At 51.0% G+C, this 16,271-nt stretch overlaps 1 protein-coding gene across 1 annotated transcript; it reads right to left on the bottom strand.

The window, feature by feature from the left end:
- Nucleotides 1-1,976: 1,976 nt before the first annotated feature.
- Nucleotides 1,977-4,908, bottom strand: FOXC2 (forkhead box C2). Its single transcript, XM_034940860.4, has one exon. The coding sequence runs from the start codon at nt 4,399-4,401 to the stop codon at nt 2,896-2,898; it is 1,506 nt and encodes a 501-aa protein (XP_034796751.1). The 5' UTR covers nt 4,402-4,908; the 3' UTR covers nt 1,977-2,895.
- Between the last annotated feature and the right edge of the window lie 11,363 nt (nt 4,909-16,271).

The following is a 16,271-nucleotide window of genomic DNA, read 5'->3' as shown; positions in this document are numbered from 1 at the left end:
GGCCATTAAGCCCCCAGGCCTGAGGTCCACACAGGCACTGCAGGACGCCGGGGTTGCAGAAGACCGGGGCTGCACAGAGCTCTGAGCCAGCTCACAGCACAAGGGGCCACCGGCCTTCTAGCACTTACCGCACCTATCCCTGTCCCCACTGAGACGAGGAAGCCTTGAGTGACAGGGTCCTCAGATGAGTCCCAAAATCCCCAGGCCGCTACACACTAAGGGCCTGGTTCTCCACTCTGCTGCCGCCGAAGACCTGAATAAAGCTTCAGATACAATCCCCCAGTTGCCCACGTTCCCCAAGGAATGGAAAAAACCCCTCCCGATAACCTCCACAAGGGCCACTCACTTGGGCTTCCGGCCCCCACACAGCAGGACTTCTTTAAAAAGGCTTCCTAAAGGTGCAAAAGCCCAGCGTAGTTTCAACAGCAGAGCTGGGGGCTCTCAGCCACACCGTCGCTCTCCTTTATTTTCCGTGTGTGTCTCAGGCCTCGCCACTAACAGGACACCAACGGTTTCAAAGCTTACGATGAGGGCAAGCTTTCAGAAAGATTTCTTTAAAACGTCTAGGGAAGGGAAAAAGCCAGCTCGCTTACCGTCTGGAATACTCTCCTCTTCTCCTGGGGCAAATAGCATGAAGCGAGCAGAAGTAAAATGAAACCGTCACGGCAGACGCAGGCAAGGAGCTTGGGCCACCTTCTTCTGCAGCTTGGAGAGGGTCTCTCCCCACCCCTACCTCCTTAACTTCCTCCTCCTGTTCACTCAACCAAAGCCCGTCTGGCCTGGGGCCTGCTGAAAGTCTAGCACCCGGACACCCGGGAACCCGCACATTATGAAAAAGAATGAGACAGCCTCCAAGTCTTAACTGTGTGCCACCTCTGGGGCCACAGATTGAAAGAGACTGTGTTGCACATGTGGGGAAAATTATTATGCTTTAAGCTTCCCCTAATTCTATTTCAACATAGCGTGGAGATAAAGTGCCACGTTTAAAACAACAAGAAAAACACCTGGGTTACGTTCAGCGCCACGGCATCAAGCAAAATCACCTTTAGCAAAATCATCTGGTCTTGAAACATTAAGCTCACAAAGAACTTCAGCATTAGCAAGGTACAGCTCACCTGCTGGGGTGGGAATTGATGAAGCTTTGGTCCCCAAATTCACACATAGAGGCCAGCAGGGGAGTGGTGGACTTCAGCCATTGAAATAGATAATAAAGCCATTTCGTCAGCTACATTTCACAAAAACTATGTTGCTATTAAAAATGTAAAAGACGAGATATTAACATTGAAAACAAAAAATAATCTCTTATTTAACATATTGAAAAACTTGAATTTAGAACTCTAAAAATATCATAAATTATTTTTGAAGCGTAATGAGGTTTTAAAATTTTTCACTGCGATGAGGGTGTAGATTTAGACATGACATTGAGAAGTAATAAAGTCTGAAATTCCCCTCTGATCTGGCTGCTAAGGGGGATGGATATTAAACGCTAGAAAATCCGTCCCCTTCAGACCTTCATTGGCCCAGTTCAAATTCTCTGGAAAACTATTAAAGCAGGCAAAGAGGCTCAAATTTTATAAAATCGGGGGAAAGCAGGACTCACCCTGGGTTGCACTTAGCAAACGGGAAATGTTTATTCTTCCCTTCCTTCACCTCCTAAACTGGGGATGGCTGGACACTGAGATGGAGTGGCACTGTTTGTTTTTGACAATTAGCATGTTTTTCTGCATTTAAGAAAATGCATCACGGCAAACTCATGGTCCGGTCCTTCAGGCAGCCCCCTCCAACTAGGCGGTTTCTCGAAAAGAAAAAAATCCTAGAGTGGGATTTTAAAATTAATCAAAAGCCTTTTTCTGTCACTAAACAAGGCAGCAGGTGTGTGCTCCTATTCTCTGGTCGTTTCTATGTGTCTGCACATATACCCACCTGTGTAACAAAAATAATCAAAGCAGGTGGGTTTGCAAACACACCTCGTTTTTAAAAAATGCAACAACACAAACACTGTCCAAACTTTGGGCAGAAAAAAAAAACATGGGTTTATTTTAAGGTAAGTACAACGATTAAGACCACATAAGACAAACATAGATGAAGTGAGATTTTTTAAGTTTTTTTTTTTTCTTTTAGGAATACTCAGGGTGGAACCTGGTATACAAAACCATCACACTTTGTAAATAAAAAGTATCAGATACTTGACTTCTTTATCCACCAACAAAAAAATAAATTATTTTCTTGTTTTGTAAAAGACCTACAACGGGAAAAAGAATTATATCTCATAATTGTACAGGAAACAAAACCCACATCGGTTTCTTGAATTCAATTTGGCAGTTAGAAATGGTTGGGCAAGATGAAAAACTTATCCAGTGAACTCAACTTTAAATATTATATTAATGGCTCTAAACAACAACAACAACAACAACAAAATAGCCTGATTACAAATCCACACATTTGTACAGCACGGTTGGAGAAATTTAAAATTACACACAGCACATATATTATCTATAGAGACCCCCATACACCTATGGGGACCCCTACAGAAAGTCACTAGGGGCTCGCTATGGGATTTGGTCCATAACTTAACTTTTGAAAGCTCAGGTCGAGCACAGCACAGCCGTCCTGGTAGGGGAGGGGGATTTTAAGACCAATACTCATTTTGATGGGCTGCGTCCCTTTGGAGGGGTTTCCTGGGATCCCAGAAACGGGGCGGCGAATTAAAGTTACCTGCGCTCTTCACAGACGGCTGGGGGCTAGCGTGCCCGCTCTCTGCTCCCGGGTCTGAGAAAAGTTTGGTGGACATGTTTTGTTTCTTTTTTGCGTCTCTGCAGCCCCTTAACTGTCTGGTTGGGTCGGGGCTGGGAAGCGAAGCCGGAGCGGGCCGGGGAGGGGAGGTCCCGGGACACGTCAGTATTTCGTGCAGTCGTAGGAGTAGGGGGCTGCGTGGCGATAGAGAGACGGCGTGGATCTGTAGGGCAGCTGACAGCTGGCATTGCCACTCACCTGGGACTCCCCGAGGGTCGAGTTCTCAATCCCCAGCCGGTGGGAGTTGAACATCTCCCGCACGTTGGGGAAAGTTTGCTGCTGGGCCGCGAACGTGTGGCCGGGGAGGTGGTTCAGGTCCCCGCTGTGGTTGAGATACCAGGAGGCCGCCTGGGCCGCGGCGGCCCCAGGCTGCGGCGTCGGCTGGGGCTGGGGAGCCGGCGGGGGCGGCGGCGCCTGCGGGTGGTGGTGGCCGTGGTGCTGGTGGTGGTGGCCCGTGGCGGCGAGCGCGCCCTCCTGGCCGGCGGCGAGGTTGAGAGCGCTCAGGGGCGACGTGGGGCCGCTCGGGTGGTCCGAGAGGGCCTCGTCCAGGGCGGGCGGGACGCACATGTGCGCCGGCCGCTCGGCCCCGGTGTACAGGCTCATCGCTCGCATGCTGCACTGGTAGCCCCCGGCGGCCCCGGCCTCCAGGCCCTGAGCGCACGGCTGGCCGTAGGCGGCGGGCGGCGCGGCGGCGTAGGGCAGCGCCAGCGGCGGCACCACCAGGCCCGCGCGTCCGGCCCCCGGGCTCAGCTCTCCGCCCGGCGGCGACGTTCGCAGGGTCATGATGTTCTCCACGCTGAAGCCAGGCAGCCCGTTGGGCGCCGCGGCGTGGTGCTCGGGCAGCGAGCCGTCGGGGGAGCCGGCGGGCGTGGAGGCCGCGCTGCGCGGGCTGCCCTGCAGCGCGCTCTCGGGGCTCAGCGTCTCCACCTTGGTGATGACCGGCAGCGCCGGGGACGCCGCCTCGCTCTTGATCACCACCTTCTTCTCGGCCTCCTTGGGGGCGTCCGCTAGGTGGGGGGTGGCCGGGGCGCCCTTGGACGCCGCCGGGGGCGGCTCCTTGAGGTGGGCCCGCTCCTCCTTCTCCTTGGACACGTCCTTCTTTTTGAAGCGCCGCCGGCGCCGCAGGAAGCTGCCGTTCTCGAACATGTTGTAGGAGTCCGGGTCCAGGGTCCAGTAACTGCCCTTGCCAGGCTTCTTGTCGTCGCGAGGCACCTTGACGAAGCACTCGTTGAGCGAGAGGTTGTGGCGGATGCTGTTCTGCCAGCCCTGCTTGTTCTCCCGGTAGAAGGGGAAGCGGTCCATGATGAACTGGTAGATGCCGTTCAAGGTGATCTTCTTCTCCGGAGCGTTCTGGATGGCCATGGTGATGAGCGCGATGTAGCTGTAGGGCGGCTTCACCAGGTCCTTAGGCGCCGCGGGCTGGTGGTGGTGGTAGGGCGCGTAGGAGCGGCCCATCCCCGCGCTGTACTGCTCCGGGTGGCCGGAATAGACGCCCATGGGGCTGGCCATGCCGCCGTAGCTGCCCGCAGCCCGGTAGTAATTCTGCTCGCTCAGGTAGGGCACCACTCCCAGGGCGTTGGGGTCGGACACGGAGTAGCGCGCCTGCATGCTGCTTCCGAGACGGCTCGCCGGCGCCCGCGCGCACGGACTGCAGCCGGGGGAGCGAGGGGGGCCCCGAGAGCGAGAGAGCGCGAGAGAGCCAGAGGGGGAGAGGAGCGGAGCGGGAGGGGCGGCCCCGGGCTCCTGGCAGCCTCCGGGGCGAGGGGGCGCGGGCGGCGGCGCTCGGGCCGAGCAGGGGCGCGCGCTTTCAGCGGACCGGGCGGATCAGCATCCTGGAGGGCGCGCCCCGGGCAAGCGCAGCGCCGGCCCCGCTCCTCGCTGGCTCCAGGACCCGGCGGCGGCAGCGCGGGCAGGCGGGCGGCCACGGACCCAGCGGAGACGCCGCGGCCTGGGGACCCAGGTGGACCCTCGGCCCGCGCAAGGAGGGGCGCAGGAGGCTCTCCAAGCCCCCAGCGAATCGGCAGCCCCGAGGGTCAGCGCGCCGGGGTCCGAGCGGCTGCCCCGCTGAGCCCAGAAAAAGAGGCCAAGTCCCTTTTAGGGATTGGGAAAAGTTTCAAAAGTCTTCTTGCTGAAAGCGAGTTTTTACTTTCCTTGGGCCACGCCCCCTCCCGGAACTTTGAGCCAATCACCCGGCAGCTGAGAGGAGTCGGCGCCAATCGGGGCGAGGAGCGCAGGAATCCGTCGGCTCTAAGACCCGGCCGCCCTGGCCTCCGCGGTGACTCCGTCTTCACTTGAAAAGACTTTTTAAAAAGTTATATCTTATTAAAATTTATTCTATGATCACATTTTGGTGAATGGGCCCACATGCCCAAAACAAAAAAATAGCCACTTTCCTCTGTTAAAAAAAACAATTTGAAATATAAAATAGAATGGATTAATAGAGTAAAATATCTCTCCCAAAGACCTTGTAAGTAGCAATGATCCTGGGACATTTTTCTTATTAATGAGTGATGAAGCGAATAATTAGATTTCCTAATTATGGGGGCCCAGGTGTAATGGATTCAAAGCAAACGCGCTGGATTGGAATGGCAGGGCCTCTCCTGGATGTTATACTTATTTAATCAAATAATTAATCATCAACAGGGAGTTTCCAGGCTCGGGGTCGTCAAGGATAACCTATCGAGGTTTTAGAGGCAAACCCTAGAAACTGAGTTTCCCTCGCTCCCCGCCGAGGAGCCAGGCAGCGGAGTGGATAGAGGGGAAGGTAGCAACGTGCTGACTGACAACTTAATCCTCCGAATTCGCGGGGAATTCGGTAAATCATCCGCGTCGCTGCGAGCAGTTTTGTGGGGTCTGGGGAAAAGGGTGAAGTGACTCTGCTATTTCCCCCTTTCGTCTCCCGCGTGGACACTCGCAGCCCACCAACTTCAGCTTCGAAACTCGTCTGCCTTTTCCCAGGTAGAAATTCCCTCTAACAAGCTGACCCCGCACTCCCAGAAGACCGGGACAATGCAGCGACCCACCGGGGCCAGGCAGAGCCGAGTTCCTGGGCCCTGCGAGGAGAAACCTGAGCCTGTTTTCCGCGGGGGCTTCGCTCGAAGGCGCGCGCAATGAGCGCCGCGCACCGCGGGCACCAAGCGTGGACGCTTCCCCTGGCCCAGGCCGGGGCCGGCCGCTAACACCGACCCTAGGGCGCTGTCCCTGCCTCCTGCTCCTGGCAACGTCCCCCTGGGAGCCTCCAAGTTGATTTTCTATATTTTAGCCTGTTTTTGTTTTGTTGGGTGGGTAGGGTGAGTTAGGGAGCGCGCTCCGTGGGAAGACTGGGTGAGCGGTTGATTGCAAATGGTTCAAGATCCCTTCGGGATGATATTATTCGGGAGGCAGACCTGGAGCGACTTGGATCTCCTTCAAGGATTTCTCCTTCCCTCTAGGAATCCCGGACAGTTTGTTCATTTGTGGACTGATTATTTATTCCTTCCACACCTCAATAATCAGATCCCCTTTTCCCACTTTCCCTGAAGGAGTGAGACACCCCTTTAACAAGGCTAAACACGGGCAGAATTTTGGAAGTTGCTGGTCTGGTTGGGCAGGGAAGAGGGCTTCAGGGAGAACATTTGTATTTCAGGTTTCCTTGCACCCTTCCTGGCTGTTCATCGGCTGCGTATTCGATTCTCAGCAAAAGGATGTTGAGACAACCCACCAGGCCTCTTCGCTTCGGGGAGGCGAGTAGAAGGCAATCGGGGCGTGCCACTCATTTCCAATAAAAGAACAGAAGACGAAAATGTAGATGCATTATCTTTGTCTCCTGATCAATTCAAAGCCAAAGGGAAGCTACAAATCAGGTTCCTTTACCTTGAATATTCCACTTCTGAAACATTGTTTTTATGAGTATTCTGGGCTCTTTTTCTAACCTGATCCTTTTTCTTCTTTCTTTGAAACAAAGTAAAATAAACTTGCCCAGTTCTCAGCTCACAGGCAAATGATTTGAGCTTTCTGCCCCAACCCTAAACTCCCACCATGACTTTATTATTTTTAATAAGCTAGTATTTCCGCATCTAGCTTAAAAAAAAAAAAAAGGACTCTAGCAAAAAGTGCCCTTCTCCTGCAGCGCATGACAGGCACACTGAGTTCGTGTCACGATTTTACTGGAAATGCAAACTATTGATCAAGAAACACTGCTCAGCCTGTAGGCTTCCTGGAGGAATATTATTTACTCTGCTTTTTACTCTGCTTTTACGAGGGGTGTGTGGGTGTGTGTGTGTGTGTGTGTGTGTGTGTGAGAGAGAGAGAGAGAGAAACAGCTTTATCACAGCAAAACCTAAAATAGCTAAGGACTATGAAAAAATAAATTCCAAAATGGCAGTTGCTGCCTGCGTTTGTATACACAAGGGTGTCCAGGTTTAAACCAATGTCATCTGGGGAAACAAACAAACAAACAAACACCTAAATCGAGTCGCCCAATATATTACCCACCCTCCTCCGCCCCAAAGAAAGGAAAAGGGAAGGGGAAAGAAATCCGTCTAATCAAGACAGAAAAGGTGAGAGAGACACTTCCCTTTACCCCTGGAATTAGGTTTCTTGTTTGCTCAGTGGGACTCCGGGAAAGATGTTTGTTCAGGTTATTAAAACAACGCCTTCCATACACCTGGACTTTGCAAAAACCGTATTTCCGAGCTTTTCTTTAACCTGCCAGGGTATTTTGGATTGGGGGCTGCTACTTTCTGGCTGATTTTCCCCCTTCTTGACCTTGTAAGTCAGTGAGCCGAACGCGGAATCGGGTCCCAGAGGGCCTCGCGTGTTCCTGGAATAATAAGCGGCGATAAAGCCTAAAGGTATTTAATTCGCCTTCCATCCCCACCGCGCTGCGCTCCTCCCGGCCCGTGGCCGCTGCACCTGGAGCGGCTGGGCGGACTCCGTGGGTGTTGGCGTCATCTTGAGGCCAACCAGGGAACCACTACGAGAAAAAGAAAAAGAAAAAGACCGCCCGGCCCGCCCTGCTTATCATGAAGGTGCTGACACCTTGTGGATACCCCTGGGCATTGCACGGCTGGAATGGAGCCTTCAGAAATCTGTAAAAGCAGAGAAAGGAGATAAACTGCATCGCGTCGATTAAAAACATTTCCCATAACTTTGCAACGTGTCAAGAACATGATCTGTTGGGAAACAAAAATGTCTTTGAAACTGCTCGGGGAGCAAGAAATTTTCTCCAGGGAAACTTGCTGGGTTTTTCAGCAAATAAAATCTATGCCTCTTAGGTGGCTAGAAGTCTGCATTTTCTTCCCCCAGAGTTGTTGAACAAATTGTCTCGTCCATGTTTTCCCGCTGCAGCTGTCTTTCTGCCCGAGGTGTGGCGTGAGCTTCAGGGAATTCATCAGAAAGCTGTTTGTGCTGGGCGTGTGTTTAGAGGGTTGGCTTGAACAAGAGGCAGACTTTGAAACTGGGCAGCAGCCACTTCTGCTTTTGAGGTACAACAGAGAACTCAAAGAGGGGACAAGTGAAAGGAGTTTTGTTTCTTCTCTATTTCCCATTCATTCATTTCAATATTCTTCAAACATTTCTTTTCTAGGGTCACGAGGTGCCTTGGTTTTGGGGAAAGGGATCGGGTGGCAGAGGAGTCCCAGGCTTCCAGAAGCTGCCTGAGAACCGAGGAGCCCTTGGGTTACACAAAGTCGGCGCCACCTCCTAAAAATCCATTGTAATCCGGCTTCTAGAGATTAACTTTTGTGGGACAAAAAAAAAGTGTCTTTTCTAAAACTCAGTTCAAGCTCATTTTACTGTGTGTGAGTTTCCCGGTGAGTGAAAGCCATGCTGCGCCATCGACAAATGGCAGGGCCAGAAAGGACTACAAAAGCGGGTGGGTAGTGAGAACTGCTCTTGGTCAAAAGGATTAAAGAAACTCAAGTAAACGCAATCCTCAATCCTAGGCGGAAGAAATTTTTTTTTCTTTTTTTCCCTGTTGTTGTTGTTGAGACGGAGTCTTGCTTTGTCCCCCAGGCCGGAGTGCAGTGGCGCGATCTCGGCTCACTGCAAGCTCTGCCTCCCGGGTTCACGCCATTCTCCCGCCTCAGCCTCCCAAGTAGCTGGGACCACAGGCGCCCGCCACCACGCCCGGCTAATTTTTTTGTATTTTTAGTAGAGACGGGGTTTCACCGTGTTAGCCAGGATGGTGTCGATCTCCTGACCTCGTGATTCGCCCGCCTCGGCCTCCCAAAGTGCTGGGATATTTTAAACAGCAACCAAGGACAGGTTTGAGGAGACTTGGGAAAATTTGCATCTGGGGTGTGTATGAGATAATAACCTTGAATCAAGGGTAAGATTCTTGTGTGCGATAATTATACATGGTCAAGTAAGAGCATGTCCTTGCTTTTAGAAGGTACGTGTCAAAATGTTTGGGGCTGATATTCATCATCTCTGCAACCTTTAAAAAATTCACCCTGCTGGGCATGGTGGCTTATGCCTGTAATCCCAGCAGTTTGGGAGGCTGACGTGGGAGGATCGCTTGAGCTCAGGGTTTCAAGACCAGCCTGGGCAACACGGCGAGACCCTATCTCTATAAAAAATACAAAAAAAAAAAAAGCCGGGTGTGGTGCTGAGCACCTGTAGTGCCAGCTATGTGGGAGGCAGAGGCAGAGAATTACTTGGGCCTGGGAGGGTGAGGCTGCAGTAAGCCATGATTGCACCACTACATTCCTGCCTGGGTGACAGAGCAAGACCCTGTCTCAAAAAGAAGAACAAGAAGGAGAAGATTCAAAAGATTCAACCAAGGTGGGGTCAGAGGGGAGAAGGAGGGCAGAAGGTCGTGCAAAGGTAGTAAGATGAGAACAGTTGTTGAACCCGTGGTGCCTGGGTATTGATTGTATTGTTCTTGCAATTCTGTAAATTTGAAATTTTTCAAAATAAAAAATGGGAGTAAAACACTTTTCTTACTGTGAAAATTTGAAAAGAAATGTGACAGTAAAGGAAGGTATTTCCATGGAAGGAATTTGCAAAATGTTTAGCGAGGGCCTAACTTAGTCCAGCGTCTGCTCTCCTCCTTTTCTGGAAGTTTCTGGAAAACTACCATCAATAGCTATGGAGTTCATCACAATAATTCATGGTTAAAAAAAAAAAACGGCACATTCTCTGAGGAGCTTATCAGTTTTATAATTCAGGCATTGCCACAATTAACCAAAGATGCCAGACATTCCATATTATAGATGTTGTGGGATTTTATTTTTTTTTTAGACAGAGCCTCACTGTGTCACCTAGGCTGGAGTGTAATGGCTCATGGCTCATGGCTCACAGTAGCCTGGAACTCTTAGCCTCAAGCAATCATAATATTAAAGATACATATATGTTTCTTTTTAAAGAAACTTAGTCTCAGTGACCACCCTGAGCCAACCCCAGCTTAGCAGAGGGCTCTGTTCATCAAAGTCACTCAGGAGCCTGAGTTTTCAAAGACCACCTCTCATCATATCTGTTCCTGTCATCTAGGCAGGGGAGAGAGGTGATCCGGCCCTGGGAATTAAGTCTTCCAGCCTGGAAGTGACATGTATCACCTCTATTCACAGCTCATAGGCCAGAGCTGGTCATACGTCCCCAACGCGCCCAGGGGGCAGGAAGATCAGTCTTCCCTGGGCCCAGGCATCTGCTCGGCAGCCTCATACTGTCTTTCCAGGTGAGTAATGACTGTCCTCTGTTCTCTGCAGCCCCAGTGCACTGCCCAGTACCTCAACACAAGATGTGTGTGCAAGTAGTGCTTGAGTGAGTGTACGACTGTTTCCGAGATTTCTCTCCTTAGTAGATAAGGGGAAAAGTGATGTGTACATACCCTGTGCCATGCACCGTGCTAAGCGTTTTGGCCACGACCTCTCACTTACTCCTCTTTCAGGGTAGGTACTATTAATACCACCATTTTGCAGGTGAGGAAACTGAGATCTTAAATAACTAAACTAAGTGTTGCTGCTGCCAAGTGATGAAATTGGGATCTCTTAACCCACTCCTTTGCTGCCTCTTTGAGATTAAGAGTTAGGGACTTGGGGCCGGGCGCGGTGGCTCACGCCTGTAATCCCAGCACTTTGGGAGGCCAAGGCAGGTGGATCACCTGAGGTCGGGAGTTCAAGACCAGACTGACCAACATGGAGAAACCCCGTCTCTACTAAAAATACAAAATTAGCTGGGCATGGTGGTGCACGCCTGTAGTCCCAGCTACTTGGGAGGCTGAGGCAAGAGAATCGCTTGAACCCGGGAGGTGGAGGTTGCGCTGAGCTGAGATCGCGCCATTGCACTCCAGCCTGGGCAACAAGAGCAAAACTCCATCCCCCCTACCCCCCCCCAAAAAAAAGAATTAGGGACTTGGAAATTAGAGGAGATTTAAAAAGTTAAATGAAAAACATCCATAATGGTGTATCCATGAAGCCATGACTTCTGACCACACACAACTTAATGTGTATGAGATTTGAGTTTTTTATATCACTAACTTGAACCCCTGTGATTAACCCTGTGGGGTACATGGACTCACCGTAATGGCCTGTGGAAAGCAGGCTGCCCCTGGGGAGGTCAGAGAAGACTTCAGTGTTTGGACAAGGACAGGTTGAGAAAGAGGTGAGGGGGACGATTTAATTTTCATCAAATGCCGCAGCCTGTAGGATGGGTGTTCTGAGCCCCAAGGAATAAGCCAGGCTCAAAAGCCACAGTCTGGGAGCAGCTTCAGCCAGTGCTTCCAGTAACCACTGGGACTAGGGCTGGCACCCACAGTGGCATAACTGAGTGGGACCCCAGTGGGTCTCACTGAATAAGGCCAAGAGTGCAGAGCGCTCTCCCAGGGGAGTCCGACCACCACTGTCACTGGGTGCTGTCCACCTCTAGGAGTCCGTAAAAGCCAAGAACACTCCCTGGCCCTGGCCCCCACCTCTGCCTGTGTGCATCCCGACATGGGGCTTGCATGGCCAGCCCAGCCTGGACCTACCGCATGGCCTTTGGGCCTGCTGTGCCCCGGGCCTGGTCCCTCATCTCAATTCTTTGCCCCCTTGCCCCCTCCTCCGAGGCCTCCCCCAGCCATCCGCTTACCTTGCCCCCCCCCCACCTCCCCCTTTCTCCTCACTCATGTTCTCAGTGGCACAGGCTCCCCTGCCTGGTGTGGTCTCATTCAGTCTTCTATCTGTTGTTTGCCTCACCACCCCCATACAGGGAAGACAGGCAGGGGCCTGGTCCGCCCTGTGCACAGCTCTGCTTGACACAGACTCCATGAGACTCCATGTTCTTTTTTTTTTTTTTGAGACAGAGTTTCGCTCTTGTTGCCCAGGCTGGAGTGCAATGGTGCAATCTCGGCTCACCGCAACCTCTGCCTCCCAGGTTCAAGTGATTCTCCTGCCTCAGCCTCCTGAGTAGCTGGGATTACAGGCATGTGCCACCACTCCCAGCTAATTTTGTATTTTTAGTAGAGACAGGGTCTCTCCATGTTGGTCAGGCTGGTCTCGAACTCCCGACCTCAGGTGATCCTCCCGCCTCGGCCTCCCAAAGTGCTGGGATTACAGGCATGAGCCACCGTGCCCGGCCACAGGCTCCATGTTCTTAACTATACATTGAACAAATGGGGCTTCAGAGATACGCAGCCCTCCCCACTTCACTGCCTGCCCAACCGTAACTCACAGGCCTTACCTCCCATTTGTGGCTCAAGCCCAGGATTTGTTTCAAACATTTACTAGCACTTATTTTAGGCAGACACTGCATAAGAAATGGGGACTCATCGTCAAGTGCTCCCTGGCTCCCAAGCTGTGGCAGGCGCATGGATGATGACAGGCTGAAACTTTATTTTAGGTCAGTGCTCGTAGAGAGCTCTCCCTGCGTTCTAGGTGCTGTTCTCCGGGCCGCATGGATCCGGCACTTCACCGTCACCAGCGTGGAGAGGCGGATGCCAACGGTGCTCCTATCTCCACTCCGCAAATGAAAAGCAAGGCACAGAGACGTTCAGTGACGCCCCCAGCCTCACGCAGCTAGAGAGCTGCAGACCTGGGATTTGAACCAGCCAGGCAGCAGGCTCAAACCTCCACCGCGGTGCCGTCCCTGCCACAGGATGGTGCAGGGAGGGAGGGGCCAGGCTGAGCAAGCCCAGAAGAATCAGAAAGGGGGGACGAGGCCGTGTGAGTTTCTTGGAAAAGTTGGCAACAGACTGGGGGCCCTTTCGGCTTGCCAGCTTGAACAAATGAAAATAACAATGCCCACAGACTGCATGGAACATGCTTATACTAAAAATGAAAAAAAAAATCGCTTTATCTGAAGTTCAAGTTTAACTGGGAAACCTGTATTTAATCTGGCAACCCCTAATGTGAGGGAAAAAATTCTTCAAATACTTTTTCAGTTATTAGCTTATTAAACAATCTTACATTTTGTTAAAGTTGGTTGGTGCAAAAGTAATTGCGGTTTTTGCCATTACTTTGAACGTAGATTGAAAGTATAACTGAAGCTACTGGGTGTAGTTTCGGAGAACTATGATGTTTAAAGTTCACCGTAAAAGGGAACACAGCTTGGAGATTGACAGCCACGCTCTTCATGCCTAGGCAGACTCACCATTTCTACGCTATTCCTTCCAGCCAGGTTCTAAAAGATGCCGGTGACAAGCTTTGCAATCCTCCGTGAACCCGCGCAGGAATAGTTATAGCAGGTTTCTGTGTATTTGCTAAAACGTAGGGGCAACTGAGGGGTCCTGCAGTGCGTGAATGGATAAACCGTGGGACACCAAAACGATGGAATATTACTCAGCACTAAAAAGAGAGGACCCTCCGGCCATGGAAAGACATGGAAGAACCTTAAATGCATATTACTAAGCGCGAGAAGCCTGTTCGAAAAGGCTACATAGTGTATGATTCCAATTATTGACTTTCTGGAAAAGAAAAAGCTATGGAGAAAGAAAAGAGACTGGTAACTGCCAGGGGTTAGCAGGGAGGGAGGGAGGGAGGAAGAGGCAGAGCACACAGGATCTGTAGGGCAGTAAAAATATTCTGCCTGATACTCCAGGGATGGGCACATGCCATTATGCATTTGTCAAAACCCCAGAACATACAGAAAGCCTGAGCTCTAATGTAAACCATGGCTGTTGGATGATAACAATGTATCAGTGTAAGTTCATTGTAACAAATGTACCATTCCACAGCAGGATGTTGATAGTGGGGGAGGCTGTGTATAAATGCAGCCACAGGGGTTGTATATGGGAACTCTCTGTACTTTCTGCTCAATTTTGCTGTGAAGTAAAACTTTTCTTTTTTCTTTACTTTGAAACAGTCTCGCTCTGTCGCTCAGGTTGGAGTGCAGTGGCGTAATCTTGGCTCACTGTAACCTCTGCCTCTTGGGTTCAAGTGATTCTTCTGCCTCAGCCTCCTGAGTAGCTGGGATTACAGGCTCGAGCCACCACCCCCAGCTAATTTTTTGTATTTTTAGTAGAGATGGGATTTCACCATGTTGTCCAGGCTGGTCACAAACTCCTGACCTCAATTGATCTGCCCACCTCAGCCTCCCAAAGTGCTGGGATTACAGGTGTGAATCACCACTCTTGGCCAAACCAAAACTTTTCTAAATGATAAAATGTACCAAAACAAAAAAAAATCCTGAAGTGCCCAAATGCAAATTTACATATATGATTGAGTTTTAAGTATTTGAGTTAAGGTTCAATAGCATCTTTTTTTAAAATTTTATTTTAAGTTCCAGGATACATGTGCAGCATGTGCAGGTTTGTTACATAGGTAAATGTGTGCCATGGTGGTTTGCTGCTCCTGTCAACCCATCACCTAGGTATTAAGCCCCACATGCATTAGCTATTCATCCTGAAAGCATCTTCCTTTCATAAGAGCGCCAGTTGATTTTTTCTAAGGGGTCTCTTATTACTATTATTTTTATTTATTATTATGTTTGTCAGAGAGGAGTTCTCGCTGTGTCGCCCAAGTGGAGTACAGTGGTGCCATTATAGTTCACTGCAGCCTCAAACTCCTGGGCTCAAGTGATCCTCTGCCTCACCCCCTCAAGGAGCTGGGGGTAAATGCTCTGAGTCACTTCTAACTTGAAAACATGGAACTGAAGAGAATGCCCTTCCTAGCACCACCTGCTTTCTAAAATTGCCACTGGCAGATTGTCCCTGGCGTCTCGTTACCATCTGGGGGCCGTGCCAGGCTGACCATCGGAGAGACTTGGGCTCTGTTTTGAGCACAGCTGGGTAACAGAATCCTGCACACACTTCCACTACTGGCACTAAGTCTACTTGCATAAAACACTCTGCAGATCTACTGTGCTTCCATGAAAGGGGGAAAGGACATCCAACCTCTGTGAGAGATTTTATTTTATCACCTCCAAAATGATGTTTGCACTGCTTTTGCCAGCCTGGTGAAAGACAGGCCCGCCCACAAGCAGAACTGAGGCTCCTCGGTGTCTCTATGTATTAATGTTGCGGACACCACATAGGGAGAGAGAGTTGTGATGGGACCCACAAGAGTTGCAATTAAGCACGTTGTCAGGGCTACATGCTCTGCCCTTTCCCTGCTGGGAGACTCAGGCCAAGCTTCTTTAACATGTCTGAGCCTCTGTTGCCTCCTGCGTAGGAGGCGGGTCACATTTGCCTCTGAGGGTTTGCTGTGAAACATATTTAGCTATGACTTTTAAGGCGCTAAGCTCAATGCCTGGCATATCGTAGCACTGTTAATTACCATTATTAATTATGTCCTAAGGAGGTCAAACGGCACATTATCAGTTACCAGCAGACTTAAGTCGCTTGAACACGGAACACCATTTTCTGTATCTGTTAAGTAGGCGGACATTCAAACTCTTTTGTCTGTTTCCCAAGTGTGTTGTGAGGATCTCATAAAGTTTTCGGCATGCAATTTCGAAAGGTGGCAGCCACGTTTTGAGTGCTTGTGATGTGCCAGGCACGTGGCTACGGAGATGCGTTCATTCGCTCAGGGAGTGGTTCCTAGTGGCTGGTCCCTGACATCTGTGTGTGTGCTGGATGGGGGTGTGGGATGTCTTCTTCCTAATAAGTGAATGAACTGCCCGGCTGAACGCCCTCGTTTTCTTCCCGCGGGGCTGGGGCCAGGGAGGGAATGGACGTGACGGTCTGTGCAGCCTGGTCTCCTCGAGCCGCTTCTCGACCCTTAGGTTAGCAAACATGAAAGACATAGACAAGCAGACGCAGGCTGCCACGTTCGTTCTTTCTCAGGGTATGCAGAGGTCAGGGTAAGAATCCACGGGTGTTTCTCAAAGGATGGCCTCTGGCCGTCCGCAGCGCAGTCGCCGGGGCTGGGCTGGCCTCGAATTTCCATCTGCCTGCCCCTTTAAAGAGCTGCCGGCTGAATCCGCTGCACACCCACGTGTGAGCACCTGAGAGTCTGCAGGATCTCAGAGGAGGGAACCGCGTCCTACAGGAGGAGCAATCAAGGCCGGCTTTCCGGAGGAGGCGGCCTCTAGAACTGGAAGAGGAGGCGGGATGTGTTTCAACCGGCAATGGGTCCCGGGAG

The sequence above is a fragment of the Pan paniscus genome, chromosome 18 (genome assembly GCF_029289425.2).
Source record: "Pan paniscus chromosome 18, NHGRI_mPanPan1-v2.0_pri, whole genome shotgun sequence".
Classification (NCBI taxonomy): domain Eukaryota; kingdom Metazoa; phylum Chordata; class Mammalia; order Primates; family Hominidae; genus Pan; species Pan paniscus.
The sequence above is the reverse complement of the archived record's forward strand: the minus strand, read 5'-3'. Positions and strand labels throughout refer to the sequence as shown.